The sequence below is a fragment of the Scyliorhinus torazame genome, chromosome 8, assembly GCF_047496885.1.
Source record: "Scyliorhinus torazame isolate Kashiwa2021f chromosome 8, sScyTor2.1, whole genome shotgun sequence".
NCBI lineage: Eukaryota > Metazoa > Chordata > Chondrichthyes > Carcharhiniformes > Scyliorhinidae > Scyliorhinus > Scyliorhinus torazame.
The window spans coordinates 227,229,482-227,246,405 of NC_092714.1; the positions used below are offsets into that span (position 1 = coordinate 227,229,482).

The 16,924-nt window shown below is 50.1% G+C and overlaps 1 protein-coding gene across 4 annotated transcripts in view; it reads right to left on the bottom strand.

The window, feature by feature from the left end:
- Window positions 1-16,924, bottom strand: part of LOC140428420 (collagen alpha-1(XIV) chain-like) — a 295,003-nt gene that overhangs the window by 192,317 nt on the left and 85,762 nt on the right. For all 4 annotated transcript variants that reach the window (XM_072514848.1, XM_072514846.1, XM_072514847.1 and 1 more), the window contains exon 14: window positions 6,851-6,980. In XM_072514848.1, coding sequence (XP_072370949.1) covers window positions 6,851-6,980 — 130 coding nt within the window. The remainder of the gene's footprint in view (window positions 1-6,850; window positions 6,981-16,924) is intronic.

Consider the following 16,924-nt stretch of genomic DNA (forward strand, 5'->3'; position numbering starts at 1 on the left):
CACGACCCACGAGCACGACTGTGGACGGATGACTGGCTCCGTACAAATAACAGGACCGGAGCCTAGACCCCAAAAGCAGTACGGATTCCCCCTCGAAGCAGAGGGAGAAATTCTAAAGGTTATAGAGAGCTTATTAGAGCAGGGCGTCCTAAGATCGGTAGCCTCAACTAATAATGCCCCGATTTGGCCAGTAAGAAAGCCCGACGGATCATGGAGCTTGACCACTGATTATCGGGAACTCAATAAAGTCACCCCCGCAGCAGCCCCCACCGTAGCAACAAGTCCCGAGACCGTGCTCAAACAGGGACTCCATGCCCGATATTTCACGGTTTTGGACGTCAGTAATGGATTCTGGTCCATTCCATTGGCAAAGGCGTGCCAGTATAAATTTGCCTTCACTTTCAGAGCGCAGCAGTACACGTGGACATGCCTGCCACAAGGCTTCCACAACTCTCCCTCCATTTTCCACCGACAGCTGGCAAATGGACTAGCGAAATTTTCTCACCCCGAATGTCTGGTACAGTATATAGATGATGTACTACTGCAGACAGACACAAAGGAAGAGCACATTGAGCTTCTGTCCGAACTCCTGGAATTACTACATTCCATTGGCTGTAAAGTCAACCCCAAAAAGGCCCAGATATTGGAAGAGAAAGTGGTATGTTTGGGTACTATTATCACACACTGCAAACGCGAGATCGAGCACAAAAGAATTGACTCGATCGCTAAATTGCCCCTTCCCCAAAACGTTTTAGCCCTCCGGTCCTTTTTAGGACTGGTTGGCGACTGCCGAAACCACATCGACGGTTTCGCCAGCAAGGCAGCGACCCTCTCAGACCTCCTAAAGAAGGGAGCCCCTGGGAATGGCTTCCGCAGGATGCTGTGGAATCATTAAAACAGGCGCTCATAGCCGCCCCCTCACTACAAGTTCCAGACCCGCTTTCGCCTTACGCAATAGAGGTAGCGACCACAGACCGCACCCTTTCAGCCGTGCTCCTACAGGAACAGCACGACCAGCTAAGACCTGTGGCTTATGCCTCCCAAATTTTAGATGCTGTGGAGCAGGGATTCTCAGCCTGTGAGAGGCACCTGCTCGCAGTTTTCTGGGCAGTCCAGTACTTTTCATACATTACCGGACTGAACCCCATCACCATTTTGACCGAGCACACCCCGACCCAACTTTTACTAGACGGACGGCTTAAAGACGGTACCGTCAGCCAGATACGCGCTGCTAGGTGGACCCTTCTCTTACAAGGACGGGACATCACAATCAAACGGACCAAGACTCACACATACTTAGCGGACAATTTACAGTACCCCGGAAGCCCCCACGAGTGTGAAATCATCTCGCCCCACCATAATAGCCCCTTTATAGCTAAAACACCCCCCAGAAAACTAGCCACTCCATCTCAGAGCCCCCCTCACCCAGACACGTGTGACCCCATTAGGATCTATGTGGATGGATCTTCCACAGTCCTGGATGGGCAACACATAACAGGTTGTGGGATTTATGTGGAAGACGCGCAGGGACGCGCCCTCGAGGAAATCGCATTAAAATTACCCGGACACTTAGGTGCTCAGGCAGCAGAGCTTGCGGCCATCGCTTACATTGTAGAGCACCCAGATTCCTTCCCCAGCCCAGCAGACATATATTCAGACAGCCTATACGTCTGCAACAGCTTCACAGGATTTCTGCCCCTCTGGGAAACAAGAGGATTTGTTTCCACGGATGGGAAACCCCTCCCCTCAGCCCCATTACTCCGCCATATTTTGCAAAAAGCCAAGGACAGGACTTTTGGCATTATAAAAGTCCGCAGCCATCATCGCTCCTCCCCCCCTGGAAATGTAAAAGCCGACGCGCTGGCTAAGGCAGGATCCAGACATGGGTACCTTTGGAAGCCCCCCGAAAGCGCGCCAGTGAGTGCACCAGTGAGTGCAGTTCAGGTCACGCAGACTAGGATCAAGGATCTAGTAGAGGCCCAGAAGCAGGATAGGGCTCTCACTGAGATTGTGAAAGGGAAGTTTCCAGCCTCATACGAGAGGTACAGAAATACGATGACCACACATGACAGTGTAGTGTTAAAGGACACCCTTTATGTACTTCCTGAGCAGGATAGGAACCAATGAATCTGTTTATTCCATGATGGTCATGGACACCAGGGAATCGATCCCACTACAGCCCACCTCAAGGTGTATTTGTTGGTGGCCAAATCTCAAGGAAGATGTATCCCATTACATTGAGAATTGCCTCATCTGCGCTCAGAACAACCCAGATAGATATGCCAAAAAGGCACAACTCAGCCACACCCGACCCGTTAACGGCCCCTGGACTAACCTCCAGATCGATTTTATAGGTCCATTGCCCCCTTGCAGGAATGGCTATAAATATGTTCTGGTGGTCATAGACACTTTTACAAAGTGGGTGGAAGCATTTCCAGCCCGCACCAACACCGCGAAAACCACAGCCAAGATCCTAACACACCACATCTTTACAAGATGGGGACTCCCCCGCAGTATTGAATCGGACCAAGGTTCTCACTTTACGGGACGGGTCATGCAGAACGTCCTCACGATATTTGGCATAACCCAAAAATTTCACATTGCGTACCATCCACAGTAGAGTGGTATAGTGGAGCTCATGAATCGGACCCTAAAAACCACCCTCCGAAAAATGGTCCAGCAAAATAACACCACTTGGGCTTCTGTCCTCCCCTTTGCGCTGATGTTTTTGCACTGTTTCCACCTCCACAGGTTACACCCCACACACCCTCATGACCGGACGCCCCATGAAAGGGACAGAGTACTTGTTGGGTTTAGACCTGACCAGCCCTGAAGTTACGGCCCTCACCCACGAGAAAGCCATTGAGCAATTAGTTGCGAATGTAAAAACGGCTCAGTTAGCAGCCGCAGTTAAATTGGGCACCAAAAAGAAACAGAGCAAGGCCTGTTTCGATAAGGCAGTACATGCAACGGAGTATGATATAGGACAACAAGTGATGTTGTCTGTGTATAACCCCAGCACATTCCTGTCTCCGAAATACTCGGGTCCATACTCCGTTATGGATAAAATAAGCCCATCGGTATATAAAATCAAATACCCAAATGGTAAGACTGCATGGTTTCACATAAACCAGTTAAAGGATTATGGAGCCCAGTCAAACCACGCTCACCAGGTCATGCTTGGCGCAGCAGACCACACCCCACCCACAGCCAATGTAACCAGACCAATCCCCACCACGTCCAGCCCAGCCACGGACTCGCCCTCGACTCCACCCCCAAAATCTACTCTCCGCCCCGGAACGCCCACAGACTGCAGCAGCAGAGACAGCGACTGTGACTCGGACGATAGCCACAGCACGCCTCCCTACTATCCCCATACAACCGGACCCACACCCAGCGACTCCGATTTCGACTCCAGTGATCCCTTCATGATCACTTTCCTAAACAAACCACACCACCGACCACCGAACCACACGGACGACCCCGACTTTGTCCCCACACAACTCGACGAAACTCATTGGCACTGCGACAACTCCTACAGACTCGTCCGAAACGACGAAAGCAACCCCAACTCACACCACGCAGCCCTCTCAACATTAATTCACTCCAGAGTTTGGCACCCAGGAGAAGGGGACGACCTCGCGTCGGACCCCCAATCCGCCAACCCCTTTGCGACCCTGTTCGCAACAGAGAATTGAGGTGTCCACATGATGATTTAAAGGAGACACTTGGGAGAAGTGTTGTCCTTCCTGATGGAACCTGCAGGATGTTTTATGTTGTTCGTATGTTTGTTTAAGTGTTGTTCGTCCGATAGGAGAATTTTTTCCACCCGCTTGTTCAGCGGTACCAACTTGTCCACAGATACCTGGTCAACAGACCAGACGCTTGTTCAGCGGAACTAGCTTATCTACAGATACCTGGTCAGCAGACCACACGCTCGTTCAGAGGAATTAGCTTTTCGTCAGACACCCGTTCTGATTCGAGGGTAGAATCACAGCAGCAACCTCACCATGATGACTACATTTTTGCCCGTTCTTGTCGGTTGCTCAGGCAGTGGAGAAACGGCGTGAGACCCGCCCTGCCTGGGGACCCCCCCGTTGGTCAAACACGCTCGGGTAGGGGAGATACGGCATTGGTAGCCGTCCTACCCGGGGACTCCATCCAAATCTTACCCGTTGCGGCCCATACGCACCTCATTTGACATTTTCATTTCCATTTTGGCGACCTTTAGGTTGCTGCCATATGCTATTTACATCCTAGAACATTGGGATGGTAAATCAGCACTGGCCCCTCACTGGGAAGTGTGCCGTGTCCTAAAATTTGTTTTGAAAAATAAATGAGGGAGTCACACATAGTGACCAATTATAAGGGTATAATTGGCCCCCAAAAAAGGACAGACACACTAACACACCGGATATTGACCCAAGATAGTTACAGATACTATGCCTGTTTTACAGAACTCCAGAAGCTCCAGGACCGGAGAAAACAGAGAACACAAAGAAAGAAAAAGAAAGAGGACAGCCATGAGGACTTCTTTCAGCGTGCTCAACATTTTTTTTACGAACATTTGGTTGCGCGGGAACGCGGACCCCATTACTCCAAACCTCCCTGCCGTTAATGTTTCGCTGCTCCGCAGTACCCAAAGCCCAGTCACCAGCGACACTGCATCTTCCTGGTGTGCCAGATTCATAACCTGGTACTCCATGTCCTACGTGATCGAAGCACTGTTAGCGTTGGCGATACTCTGCTGTGTAGTGCAGACTATGCGCCTCCGCAAATGGAGAAGGAGAGCGTACCGCGCTCGAACCCCGGTATATCGGATCCGATCCCCTATATTCGGGTATGACCAGACCCCCGACCCCCGCGACCTATAATACAATAATAAAGAACATGCACTTGCGTTTTTCTGTAAATAGAAAAATGTACAAAACCTCCATATACAAAAAGTGTATGATCCTGAGCTTGACAGCCAAGCCAGGAAAGAGTATATTGGATGTTATGATTGTTGTTGTATGTTTTAGGAAGATAGGATAATGCAATGTTTGATGAGTATAGTGTATTTAGGTAAAATTAGAGGTTCCAAGTTTTTATTTTGTAGATGCATGCCCCTGCCTGAGATAGCGCCCTTAGAATTGTTTAGGTAAAAAATTTTTTTTATAATAAATGACCATTGATTTAACTCTTACTAAGCGGTGTGCTGTATTATTAATCATAACTTGAGCTTGAACCACGTGGCGGTATCAGAAAGATACCTGGCGACTCGTGAGCATAGGTGACAGAATTAGAGCTAATAAAACTAAGGCTAATAAGAGCAACAGATGTCACCCGCGCATGTGCAGTTGCCGTCCTCCCCGCGGCCGCCCCGCAAGAAGATGGCGGATCGATCTTGCGGGGCAGCGGAGGAAAGGAGGTCCTCCTTCAGAGAGGCCGGCCCGCCGATCGGTGGGCACCGATCGCAGGCCAGACCACTTTTGAGCCCCCCGGTGGAGGAACCCCCCTCACCCCCCCACAGGCCGTCCCCCCAGCGTTCCTGCGCTGTTCCCGCCGGCAGCGACCAGGTGTGGATGGCGCCAGCTGGAAGCTGTTCTGTTGGGCAGGCCGCTCGGCCCATCCGGGCCGGAGAATCGCCGCTCGCCCATTACCAACGGCAAGCGGCGATTCTCCCAGCGGCCAGCTGTGATTTGCGCCGCGCCGGTTTGGGTGGGGGGGGGGGGGGGAGAATCGCGTGCGGGCATCGGGACGGCGTGGCGGGACTCGCGCGGCTCCCAGGCGATTCTCCCACCTGGCGTGGGGGGGGGGGGGGGGGAGAATTCCGGCCCCGGTGTGCTCTCAACCAAGACAACAGTGGCACGACAGCAAGCTGACAGTAGGAGCTCAACAGACTCCAACCCCACACCAGAGAGAGAGGAGCAGGCCTATATTCAGAAAATTGTATCAGGAATTTCAATTGCAGAAGAATTAACAATCAACACACCCAAGCTTTTTGTCAGACAGACTTCAGAACAGGTCACATGATCTCAATCATTTTACCTTGAAGACAGTCCCAAAACGTAACAATCTTCTAAACTGCATAGCTGTAACAAACTGAAAAACTACATGGGTGAAATTCTCCGGTATCGGTGCGATGTCCGCTGACCAGCGCCAAAAACGGCACAAATCAGTCCGGCATCGCGCCGCCCCAAAGGTGCGGAATCATCCGCATCTTGACCGGCCGAGCCCTAACCTTGAGGGGCTAGGCCCGAGCCGGACTGATTTCCGCCCCGCCAGCTGACGGAAAAGGCCTTTGTTGCCCCGCCAGCTGGCGCGGAAATGACATTGCCGGGCCGCGCATGCGCGGGAGCGTTAGCGGCCGCTCACGGCATCCCCGCGCATGCGCTATGGAGGGAGTCTCTTCCGCCTCTGCCATGGTGGCGACCGTGGCGAAGGCGGAAGGAAAAGAGTGCCCCCACGGCACAGACCCACCCCAGGATCGGTGGGCCCCGATCGCGGGCCAGGACACCGTGGGGGCACCCCCCGGGGCCAGATCGCTCCGCGCCCCCCCAGGACCCCGGAGCCCGCCCGGGGGCGGGATTCACGCCAGCCCACGGTGATTCTCCGACCCGGCGGGGGGTCGGAGAATCTCGCCCCTACGTTCCTATTTCACTTCTCCTGGCATCGTTGCCTTATGACAGGAGCTGTCGGAACACTTGGAATAGGACGTCCAGCCACCCTCTCAGAAAGTGATTCAGGAAAACATGAAGAAATAGGAAGAAAATATAGCAAAACAGCAGAGCAAGTGTAGCAAGTTAAGCCAAACGATACAAATCAATTACACAATCTAAAAACTGTGCCGATGAATGATTTGACTCACGTGTTGCTTGCTGTGCAGTTACTGGTTCACTTGTTTCCTCTCCATATAAAGCATACGCTGTTATAACGTACTCTGCATTTGCAGAAAGGCCTTCTATTTCGATATCTGCATACTGAGCATCAACTCTCACCTGTTATTACACCAATGATCAAGTTTAAATATTTTGACAGCAACAGTAGCAATTGTCATGATATGCAGACATGCACATAATGAGATACAGACATGCAGCTAATGAACACAGAGAACAGGACATAACCAATCAGCAGGCAGAACACTTGGGGGTGGTTTCCCACTATAAAAGGCACGAGGCACTCACACTCCGCCTCTTTCCACTGGGGACATCTCCAGAGTGAGTCTGGTGTATATATCACATAACACCTCCAGCACGTGGCTAAGAGCTAGTCTGGTTCAGCCAGACAGAGTAATCACATTTAGTTTAGCAGAGAGTCAAACTCACAGAGAACTGTGCTAACTGTGTGACAGGTTCAATAAATCAAATTGAACTAACTTCAAGGTCTGGAGTATATTTCAGTTATAGCTGCATCCAGTTGCAGCCCGTGTTATCTCAGTGTGCTTAACACAACATGGTACCAGAAGACTGCTATCCCTAGGTGGTTTACCTCAATCTGTTTCCGTGACGACCAGCAAACATATCCCGGCACCATGGAGAAGATCCCGGCTCCTCAACAGCTGTGGACCTCCGGCAATCTCAGTGCCAACAGGCGGACTTTCAAGCAAAGGTTTCTGCTGTATAATCGAAGCCTCAGACCTCGAGGGTGCATCTGATACAAGAAATATCGTGCTTCTCCTCTCAACTGCGGGGTATCAAGCCATCCAACTCTTCAACTCGTTTAACTTCACCGAAGGCCAGGACAAGACAAAATTTCAGACCATCCTGGACAAGTTTGATAGTCATTGTGAAATGGATACCAATGAAATCTTCGATGGCTATATATTCAAACAACGCCTACAAGGTAAAGATGAATCTTTCAACTCCTTCCTAACTAATCTCAGTCTACTAGCACTGTCCTGCAACGTTGGTGATATTGCTGACTCCATGATCAGAGACCAAATCGTTTTTGGAGTTCACTCAGTTCGTCTGAGAGAGCAGCTTTATAAAATCAAGCATATGACCCTGTCAGTCGTGATTGAAACATGTACAGTGCATGAGCACGCCAAAAATTGGTATTCTCAATACAAATCGGCTGAAAATGATAAACTTGCCTCCCACGAGGCAGAGAGAGTGCAGACCATCGCCCAGATGAAGCGCCTCAGCATTGATGAAAGCCGCCATTTTGCGCGCTCTTCCCGGAGCCCCACGCATGCGCGATGCGAATGGGATAACAAAGCGGCCGATCACCACACTGCGCAGGTGCGAAAGTCTGCCGACCACACTGCGCATGTGCGACGACGCTCGGAGCGTAACGATGTCATGATGTGCCCGAACTGCGGCACCACCCACTTAAAGAAACACTGCCCTTCAAGAAGCAGGCGCTGTTTAAATTGCGGGAAGCCTGGACACGATTCAGCCTTGTGCAGGTCTGCACCACCAGTCAAGGGCCAACGCTCCCAATTCCAATGCAGGCGCGTTCGCAGTGTCCAACAAGGTTTACAGGATTCTGATCCTGGCAGTATAACGGATCCAGAGGATGATTGCCTGGAGTCCCCCTATCATGTGGGCCACATCACCACATGTGAACATGCCTCACCGACATCATCACGGAGCCTGTCCATCCTCACTGTGGATTCTGCGGATGAATGGCGTGCGGTGATGCAAGTAAATCAATGTTCTATCTAGTTCAAGCTGGACACAGGTGCTTCTGCCAATCTCCTTTCACAGGTGGATTTCAACCACATCAAGAAGCCACCCAAGCTCCTTCCAGCAGCCTGCCAGCTCCTGGACTATAACGGCAATGCCATCACAGCACTCGGATCCTGCCATCTGCTCATCAGGAGCATTCACACAAGGCTAAGGTTTGAAATCGTCAAGCCAGACAGGGCCTCCCTGCTCGGCGCACATGCACGCAAGCTGCTAAACCTTGTGCAGCGGGTCTACACAATGACCTCCCCCAACATGGATCTTCAAGCCGGCATTGACGACATCCTCGCTCAGTATCCGGATGTGTTTGACGGGATGGGCACTCTGCCATATCGGTACAAGATCCTGCTGCGGCCTGATACCACGCCTGTGGTCCACGCTCCACGCCAGGTCCCGGCGCCACTGAAGGAGCGCCTGAAGGCGCAGTTACAGGATCTGCAGGACCAGGGCATCATCTCCAAAGTTACAGAACTGACTGACTGGGTCAGCTCGATGGTATGTGTAAAGAAGCCTTCGGGGAAGCTGCGCATCTGCATTGATCCCAAGGAACTCAACCAGAATATAATGCGGGTACACTACCCCATCCCGAAGCGGGAGGAACTAACAAGTGAGATGGCACATGCCCGGTTTTTCACAAAGTTAGATGCGTCACACTTGTTCTGGCAAATCCAGCTGGATGAGTCCAGCAGAAAGCTCTGCACCTTCAACACACCGTTTGGCAGGTACTGCTATAATCGTATGCCGTTTGGCATTGTGTCGGCCTCGGAGATCTTCCATAGAATCATGGAGGGCATTGAAGGGGTTCGTGTGTATGTGGACGATGTTATCATACGGTCCACAACCCCGAAGAGCACATCACTCGTCTCCAGCAGGTATTCCGTCGTGTCCATGCCAATGGCCTCAAGCTGAACAGGGCCAAGTGCTGCTTTGGCATGTCGACACTGAATTTCTTAGGTGACCAGATATTTCAGCAGGGTGTGCGCCCAGACACAGACAAGGTCAAGGCCATCAAAGCCATGAAGACCCCTGAAGACAAGAAGGTGGTGCTGTGCTTCCTAGGCATGGTAAACTTTTTGGGCAAGTTTATCCCAAACCTGGCCTCACACACCATGGCCCTCAGACACCTGGTGAAAAAGTCTACTGCCTTTGAGTGGCAGGCAGCTCAGCAAGCAGAGTGGTTGGAGCTGAAAGCCAAGCTCACCACTGCACCTGTACTGGCATTTTTTGATCCTGACAGGGAAACAAAATCTCGACAGGTGTGAGCCAGTACGGCATCGGCGCGGTGTTGCTCCAGCGCGATGACACCTCATTCTGGGCACCGGTTGCCTACGCATCACGGGCGATGACACCCACTGAGCAGCGGTACGCCCAAATTGAAAAGGAATGCCTGGGCCTTCTCACTGGAATTCTCAAGTTCCACGATTATGTCTACGGCCTGCCGACGTTCACCGTCGAGACGGACCACAGGCCTCTGATCCACATTATCCACAAGGACCTGAACGACATGATGCCCCTGCCTCAGCGCATCCTCCTCAGGCTCAGAAGGTACGACTTTGAGCTTGTGTACACGTCTGGCAAGGAGCTCATTATTGCGGATGCCATGTCCTGCTCCATAACCTTGCCTGCTGACCCGCCGGCATTCATCCAACTGATCGAATCACAGGTGCAGCTATGGGCCAGCAAACTCCTGGCGCGGATGAAAAGGTGATCCGCATTCGCGACGAGACAGCCAAAGACCCTCTTCTGCAGCGTGTCATGCGCCACCTCACCAATGGCTGGCAAAAAGGGCAGTGCCCTCAATTCTTCAATGTGAAGGATGACCTGACGGTGGTTGATGGTATCCTCCTCAAGCTGGACCGCATTGTCATTCCACTCAGTCTCCAGAGCTTGGTGCTCCGGCAAATCCTCGAGAGACATCTGGGTGTCAAGAAGTGCAGGCGCAGAGCCAGGCAAGCTGTCTACTGGCCTGGGATTAGTCAGGACATCTCAAATATGGTCCTCAACTGTCCGACCTATCAACGATTCCAGCCAGCACAGAGCAAGGAGACGCTTCAGCAGCACAAAATAATGACCTCCCCATGGTCCAAGGTGGGCATCGACCTCTTTCACGCCAATGGTCGTGAGTATGTGCTAATCAGTGATTATTTTTCCAACTACCCAGAAGTCGTGAAGCTCTTGGACCTCATATCCAAGACCGGCATCAAGGCCTGTAAGGAGACATTCTCCAGGCATGGTGTTCCACTCAATGTCATGAGTGACAACGGTCCTTGCTTCAGCAGCCAAGAGTGGTCAAGATTTGCCCAGCTATATCAGTTTCATCACGTCACTTTCAACCCACATTACCCACAGTCCAACGGAAAGGTGCACATAGTGAAGCAGCTCATCTGCAAGGCTGCGGATTCTGCTTCTGACGTCAACCTTGCGCTGCTTGCGTACAGGTCAATCCCTCTGTCTACCGGCATGTCACCGGCTCAACTCATGATGAACAGGGACCTGCGGATGACTCTTCAAGCCATACACTTGCCTGATCTGGATCACCTCCCGGTGCTGCAGAAACTCAGGGACCGGCAAAAGCAGGGCGATGGTGCTCATGCCACCGATTTGCCTGGCTATCCCCGCCGGATGCTGTTCGAATCAAGCTACCTGATGGAGGCTGGTCAGCTGCAGCAGTTGTTCTTCGACAGGCTGCTCCTCGATTGTACATTGTGCGTATGGCTGATGGCTCTGTTGTGCGGCGAAACAGACGGGCACTGCGCACAGTTTCCCGCCCACAACCACATTCTTCATTGTTTCCGTCTGTTATTGTGCCACCTACTGACACCTCGAACTACAAGGCCACCAGTCCGGCTGCAATCCTGCCCATCAAGGCGCCATCGTCCCCACCACCACCTCTCCGGCGGTCGACCAGGATCAGACTCAAGCCCCAGAGACTGGGCTTATGAACATTTGTTTTGTTTGCTATGTTCTGTTTTCGCACATTAGACACCTGTTTTCACATGTACATATGTTCCCATCTGCCATTTTATGTAAATAAGTTAGTTTTTCAGCCTACACATGTAAATACTTTCACATATGCTACAGAAAAACATTTAAAAAGGAGAGGTGTCATGATATGCAGACATACACACAATGAAATACAGACAGGCAGCTAATGAACACAAAGAGCAGGACATAACCAATCAGCAGGCAGAACACTTGGGGGTGGTTTCCCACTATAAAAAACACGAGGCACTCACACTCCGCCTCTTTCCACTGGGGACATCTGCAGAATGAGTCCAGTGTATATATCACATAACACCTACAGCACGTGGCTAAGAGCTAGTCTGGTTCCGTCAGACAGAGTAATCAACTTAGATTAGCAGAGAGTCGAACTCACAGAGAACTATGCCAACTGTGTGACAGGTTCAATAAATCAAATTGAACTAACTTCAAGGTCTGGAGTATATTTCAGTTATAGCTGCATCCAGTTGCAGCCCGTGTTATCTCAAGTGTGCTGAACACGACAGCAACTACTTACCATTAAAGAGTAAAGAATCTTCCTTCATAGTCCCTGCCAAATTATTGTTTTGAACATTGTAAAAGAATTCATAGTATTTCTGTCAACCGTCCGGAACTACAATCAACTTCAAGTTGAAGAGAATCTATAAATATAATAAGAGCCCACATTACAGGCCGTGGACTTTCAAACACTATTCCTATGGGTTTCCACAAACAGATTTTTTAAAACAAGCGCACAAAGACTATATACTACCTCAGTGGGAGGACCCTGAATCAAAGGCTGTGACATTGAGTTCTCTCCAGGATTTTAACATACAGGCTTACAACGATACGGACTGACAATTGATTAGGAAGCCAGATAGGAATAGAGGAAACATCCCCAATTGACAGGATATGATAACTGGTGTTTCCCAGAGATCTGGACGAGGGCCTCAACTATTCTCCATATAAGGCGGGATCTTCCTCGCCCCTCTCACACGTGTTTCACGGCTGCCAAGGTGGCCTACTATTGACCAACAGTGGGATTTAAAAAAAAATAATAATTTAGAGTACCCAATTATTTTTTTGCAACTAAGGGGCAATTTAGCGTGGCCAATCCACCTACCCTGCACATCTTTGGGTTGTGAGGACGAAACCCACGCAGACACGGGGCGAATCTACAAACTCCTCACGGACAGTGACCCAGAGCCGGGATCGAACCTGGGACCTCAGCACCGTGAGGCAGTAATGCTATCCACTGTGCCACCGTGCTGCCCTCGCAGTGGGACATTCTGGTCCTGCCACAGCGAACAGGGTTCACCGCCACCGAGGAGCCCACGGTGGGGGTTCGCCGCCAGTGGCACTCAAAGATCCCATTGGCGGGAACGGCCGGAGAATCGCAGCCTTTGCTTTTGTGCTAGCTCTCTGCAAGAGCAGCTCAGCTAGTTCCATGACTCCTTCTGTTCCCCGGTAGCCCTGAAAACCTTTTCTCTTTAGATAATTATTCAATTTCCTTTAGGAAGCCATGATTGACTGTGCCTCCACCTGAGGCAGTACATTCCGGACACCAACAATAAGCTGCATGAAGAATTTTTCCTTCTTTTGCCTTAGTTGTTTTTTGTCATTCACTTTAAATGTGTGACCTCTGTTTCTGTCAATGGAGCTAGTTTCTCGCTCCCTACTCTGTCCAGGCCCCTCATGATTTTGATTGCTTCTGCACAGTATTTAATAAACCAACATAAAGTAAAGACCGCAAGGCGGCATGCAGTTCAAATGTCCCAACCGGGATTACCAATCACACCAGACTCTGTCCGGGGCAAGTTTTCTCAGGTGAATCGACGAGTCCCAGCTGGGTAGGCCGCCGGCCACTGATAGGGGCTCTCGTATTCTGCGAGTCTCACAGGACGATCAAATGAGGTGTTTTCGTGGGCCTTGCGAGTGTTATTACACCAACCCCCTTTCTTGCAAGATGGACAGAATGAAAAAGGAAGTGAATATTTAGTAGTTTGGAGGACAAGCTGCATTTTACATGTCTCTGCCAGGAGTGCTTCTGGCGGGGAGACAGGCTTAACAAGGCAGGTGCTCACCCCACTACCTTCCCACCCACCCCGAGCTCACCCCCATAATTGGGGGCGGGGTGGGTGCTGAAATAGTCAGCCCGCCTGCACATTCAAATAGGTAATCAAGCGCCAATTAAGCTTGTTACCAAGGCAATAGGGTGAGCAGCCCCATTTTTAAACTCCATTCTTCAAAGGACAGGAAGAAAAGGGGTGTGATTCGATCATAAGAGGCTACCCTTTGCGGAACAGGAGTCAGCATAAGACCATAAGACATAGGAGCTGAATTAGGCCATTTGGCCCATCATGGCTGATATGTGTCTCACCCCATTCTCATGCCTTCTACCCATAACCCCTGATCTCCTTATTAATCAAGAACCTATCTATCTCTATCACTCAGTGATTTGGCCTGCACACCCTTCTGCGGCAATGAGTTCCACAAATCCACCACCCTCTGGCTGAAGAAATTCCTCCTTATCTCTGTTTTAAAGGATCGTCCCTTCAGTCTGAGGCTGTGCCCTTGTGTTCTAGTTTTTCCACACTATCTAGGCCTCTCAGTATTCTGTAAGTTTCAATGAGCAACCCCTTATCGTTCTAAACTCCATCGAGTACAGACCCACAGTCCTCAACTGCTCCTCATATGACAAGTCCTTCATTCCGGAGATCATTCTTGTAAACCTCCTCTGGACCCTCTCCAAGGCCAGCACGTCCTTCCTTAGATATTAGGCCCAAAACTGCTCACAATATTCCAAATGGGGTCTCACCACAGCCTTATACAGCCTCAGCAGTACATCCCTACTCTTGTATATTAACCCTCTCGACATGATTGCTAACATTGCATTTGCCTTCCTAACTGCCAACTGAACCTGCACCTTAAGAGAACTTTAAGAGAATCCTAAACTAGGACTCCTAAATCCCTTTGTGCTTTTAATTTCCGAATCCTTTTCCCTGTGATATGGTACGAATAAAGTAATGGCATGATGGGAATACTGGTCAATGGGAAGACTGGTCAAAATATTTGATACAATAAGAAATGCTGCCCTAACCATTTCAGACCCCTGTAAGTCTAATAAGGCCGACTCTGCATAATTTGAAGTATGAATAAGATCAGAGAAGGTCAAGCCATTCCAAAATACCGGACCTCAGCAACTCCTGATATGTGTCTCCTAACTCGTCATAACCCAGGGCGGTAGGAATAAGACAAGGTAAGGTCAGGAAGAAATAAGTCTCCTCCGACCTCTCAATGTTCCCTCCAAGGACAAGATAATGATATGAGTGATGCGACAAAGAGCCCAATAAGGTCAGCAGGCATTGCTTCCATTTCTACTTCCGATCGAATTCCTGACTAAGCTGTAGTCACGCAATCTTAATAATGATAATGTATAAATACTGAACTGATTTTCTGTAAAAGCACGGACTTGAGAAGGAATCAGCAAGTTTCACTAACTGCTCTCTGACCTCAAGTATCAGTCATTACTGCATGCAGTCGTTTTGTAAATAAAGCCTTGTTATTTTGTCTCAATGAGCGTGGTTGAATCTTTCTACTAGAAGCAGGAAAATATTGACTACAACATCCCATTTAGAAAATAGTCTATGCCTCTATTGTTACTACCAAAGTGCATAATCTCACACTTTTCACCATTGTATTCCATCTGCTACTTCTTTGCCCACTCTCCTTACCTGTCCAAGTCCTTCTGCAGCTTTCCTGCTTCCTGAACACAACCTGTCACTCTACATATCTTTATATCATCTGCAAACTTAGTAACAATGCCCTTAGTTCCTTCTTGCAGTTCATTAATGTATATCATGAATAGTTGTGGTCCTAACAGTGACCCCTTCGAAATACCACTAGTCACCAGCTGCCATCCTGTAAAGGAATCCTTTATCCCCACTCTTTGCATTCTGCCAGTCAGCCAATCCTCTATCCAAGCCAGTATGTTGCTGCTAACATCATGGGCTCTTATCTTATTTAGCAGCCTCCTGTATGGCACCTTGTCAAAGGCCTTCTGGAAATCTCAACAGATCACGTCCACTGGTTCTCCTTTGTCTAACTTCATGGTTACCTCCTCAAAGAATTCTAGTAGATTCATCAGCCATGACCTCCCCTTGATGAATCCGTGTTGACTCAGTCGTATTTTACCATCCACTTCTAAGTACTCTGCAATCTCATCCTTATTAATGGACTCTAAAATTTCCCAACAACCGAAGTCAGGCTAACTGGTCCATAATTTCCTGTCTTCTGCCTCCCTACCTTCCTAAACAGGGGTGTTACATTAGCCATTTTCCAATCCTCTGGGTCCCCCACTGCCTCCTGTGATCCCTGAAAGATCCCTGAAAGAACCCTGTGGTGTAGTCCATCCGGTCCGAGTGATTTATGTACCTTCAGACCTTTCAGTTTCCCCAGCACCTTCTCCTGAGTGCTGACCACTTCATTCACCTCTGCCCCCTGACTCTCTTGAAGCTCTGGTATGCCACTGGTGTCACCCACTGTGAAGACTGATGCAAAGTACTTATTCAGTTCTTCTGCCATTTCTTTGTTCTCTATTACTTCTCCAGCCTCATTTTCCAGTGGTCCAAAGACCCTGCATGACAGGAGCCTGCACCATAACAGCAGGTGCCAGCAGAGAGGCTCAAATGCCGGCCGTCCACCAGGCCGAGGAGGGTAGACAAAGGTGATGCAACATCAGGCCATGTTTCTACCACTGGCCCTCGCCCTTCAAGGAGCTGTTGGGCGTTTGTGTCACTATTGACTCTGCCTCACCAAGGAAACTGTGCGCCACATGTGCAGATCTGGCACCACAAGGGCCAAGAGGAGAACACTCGCTCCCGGTGCCCTTAGTAAATTTTCTGGAGAGATTCTGACTGAATTCTCCCACACTTAGAATTTTGTTTGGAGTGGGGAAGTAAAGACGCCAGCATAGCTGGCTCCTGAGAGATTGGGTGCTAATTTTAAAGGGTGGACAGATCTCAAATTTAAGTTGTAGGTCCCCCACAACCACCACCCACAGACATCGTGACTCCCCACAGACATGGGCAACATCCCCAACTCTTGACCCCGGAGAGACAACCTCCCCCCCATTAATAAATGCTAAATGTTCGCATTTCCCCCCCCCCCCCCCCCCACACCCCCACCCTCCACACCACGCAGGCATGGGGGGACCCGCTCCTAACATCCATCCTCACTGGCATCAGGTCCTCCCCCTGCCAAGTGAGCAATAAGCT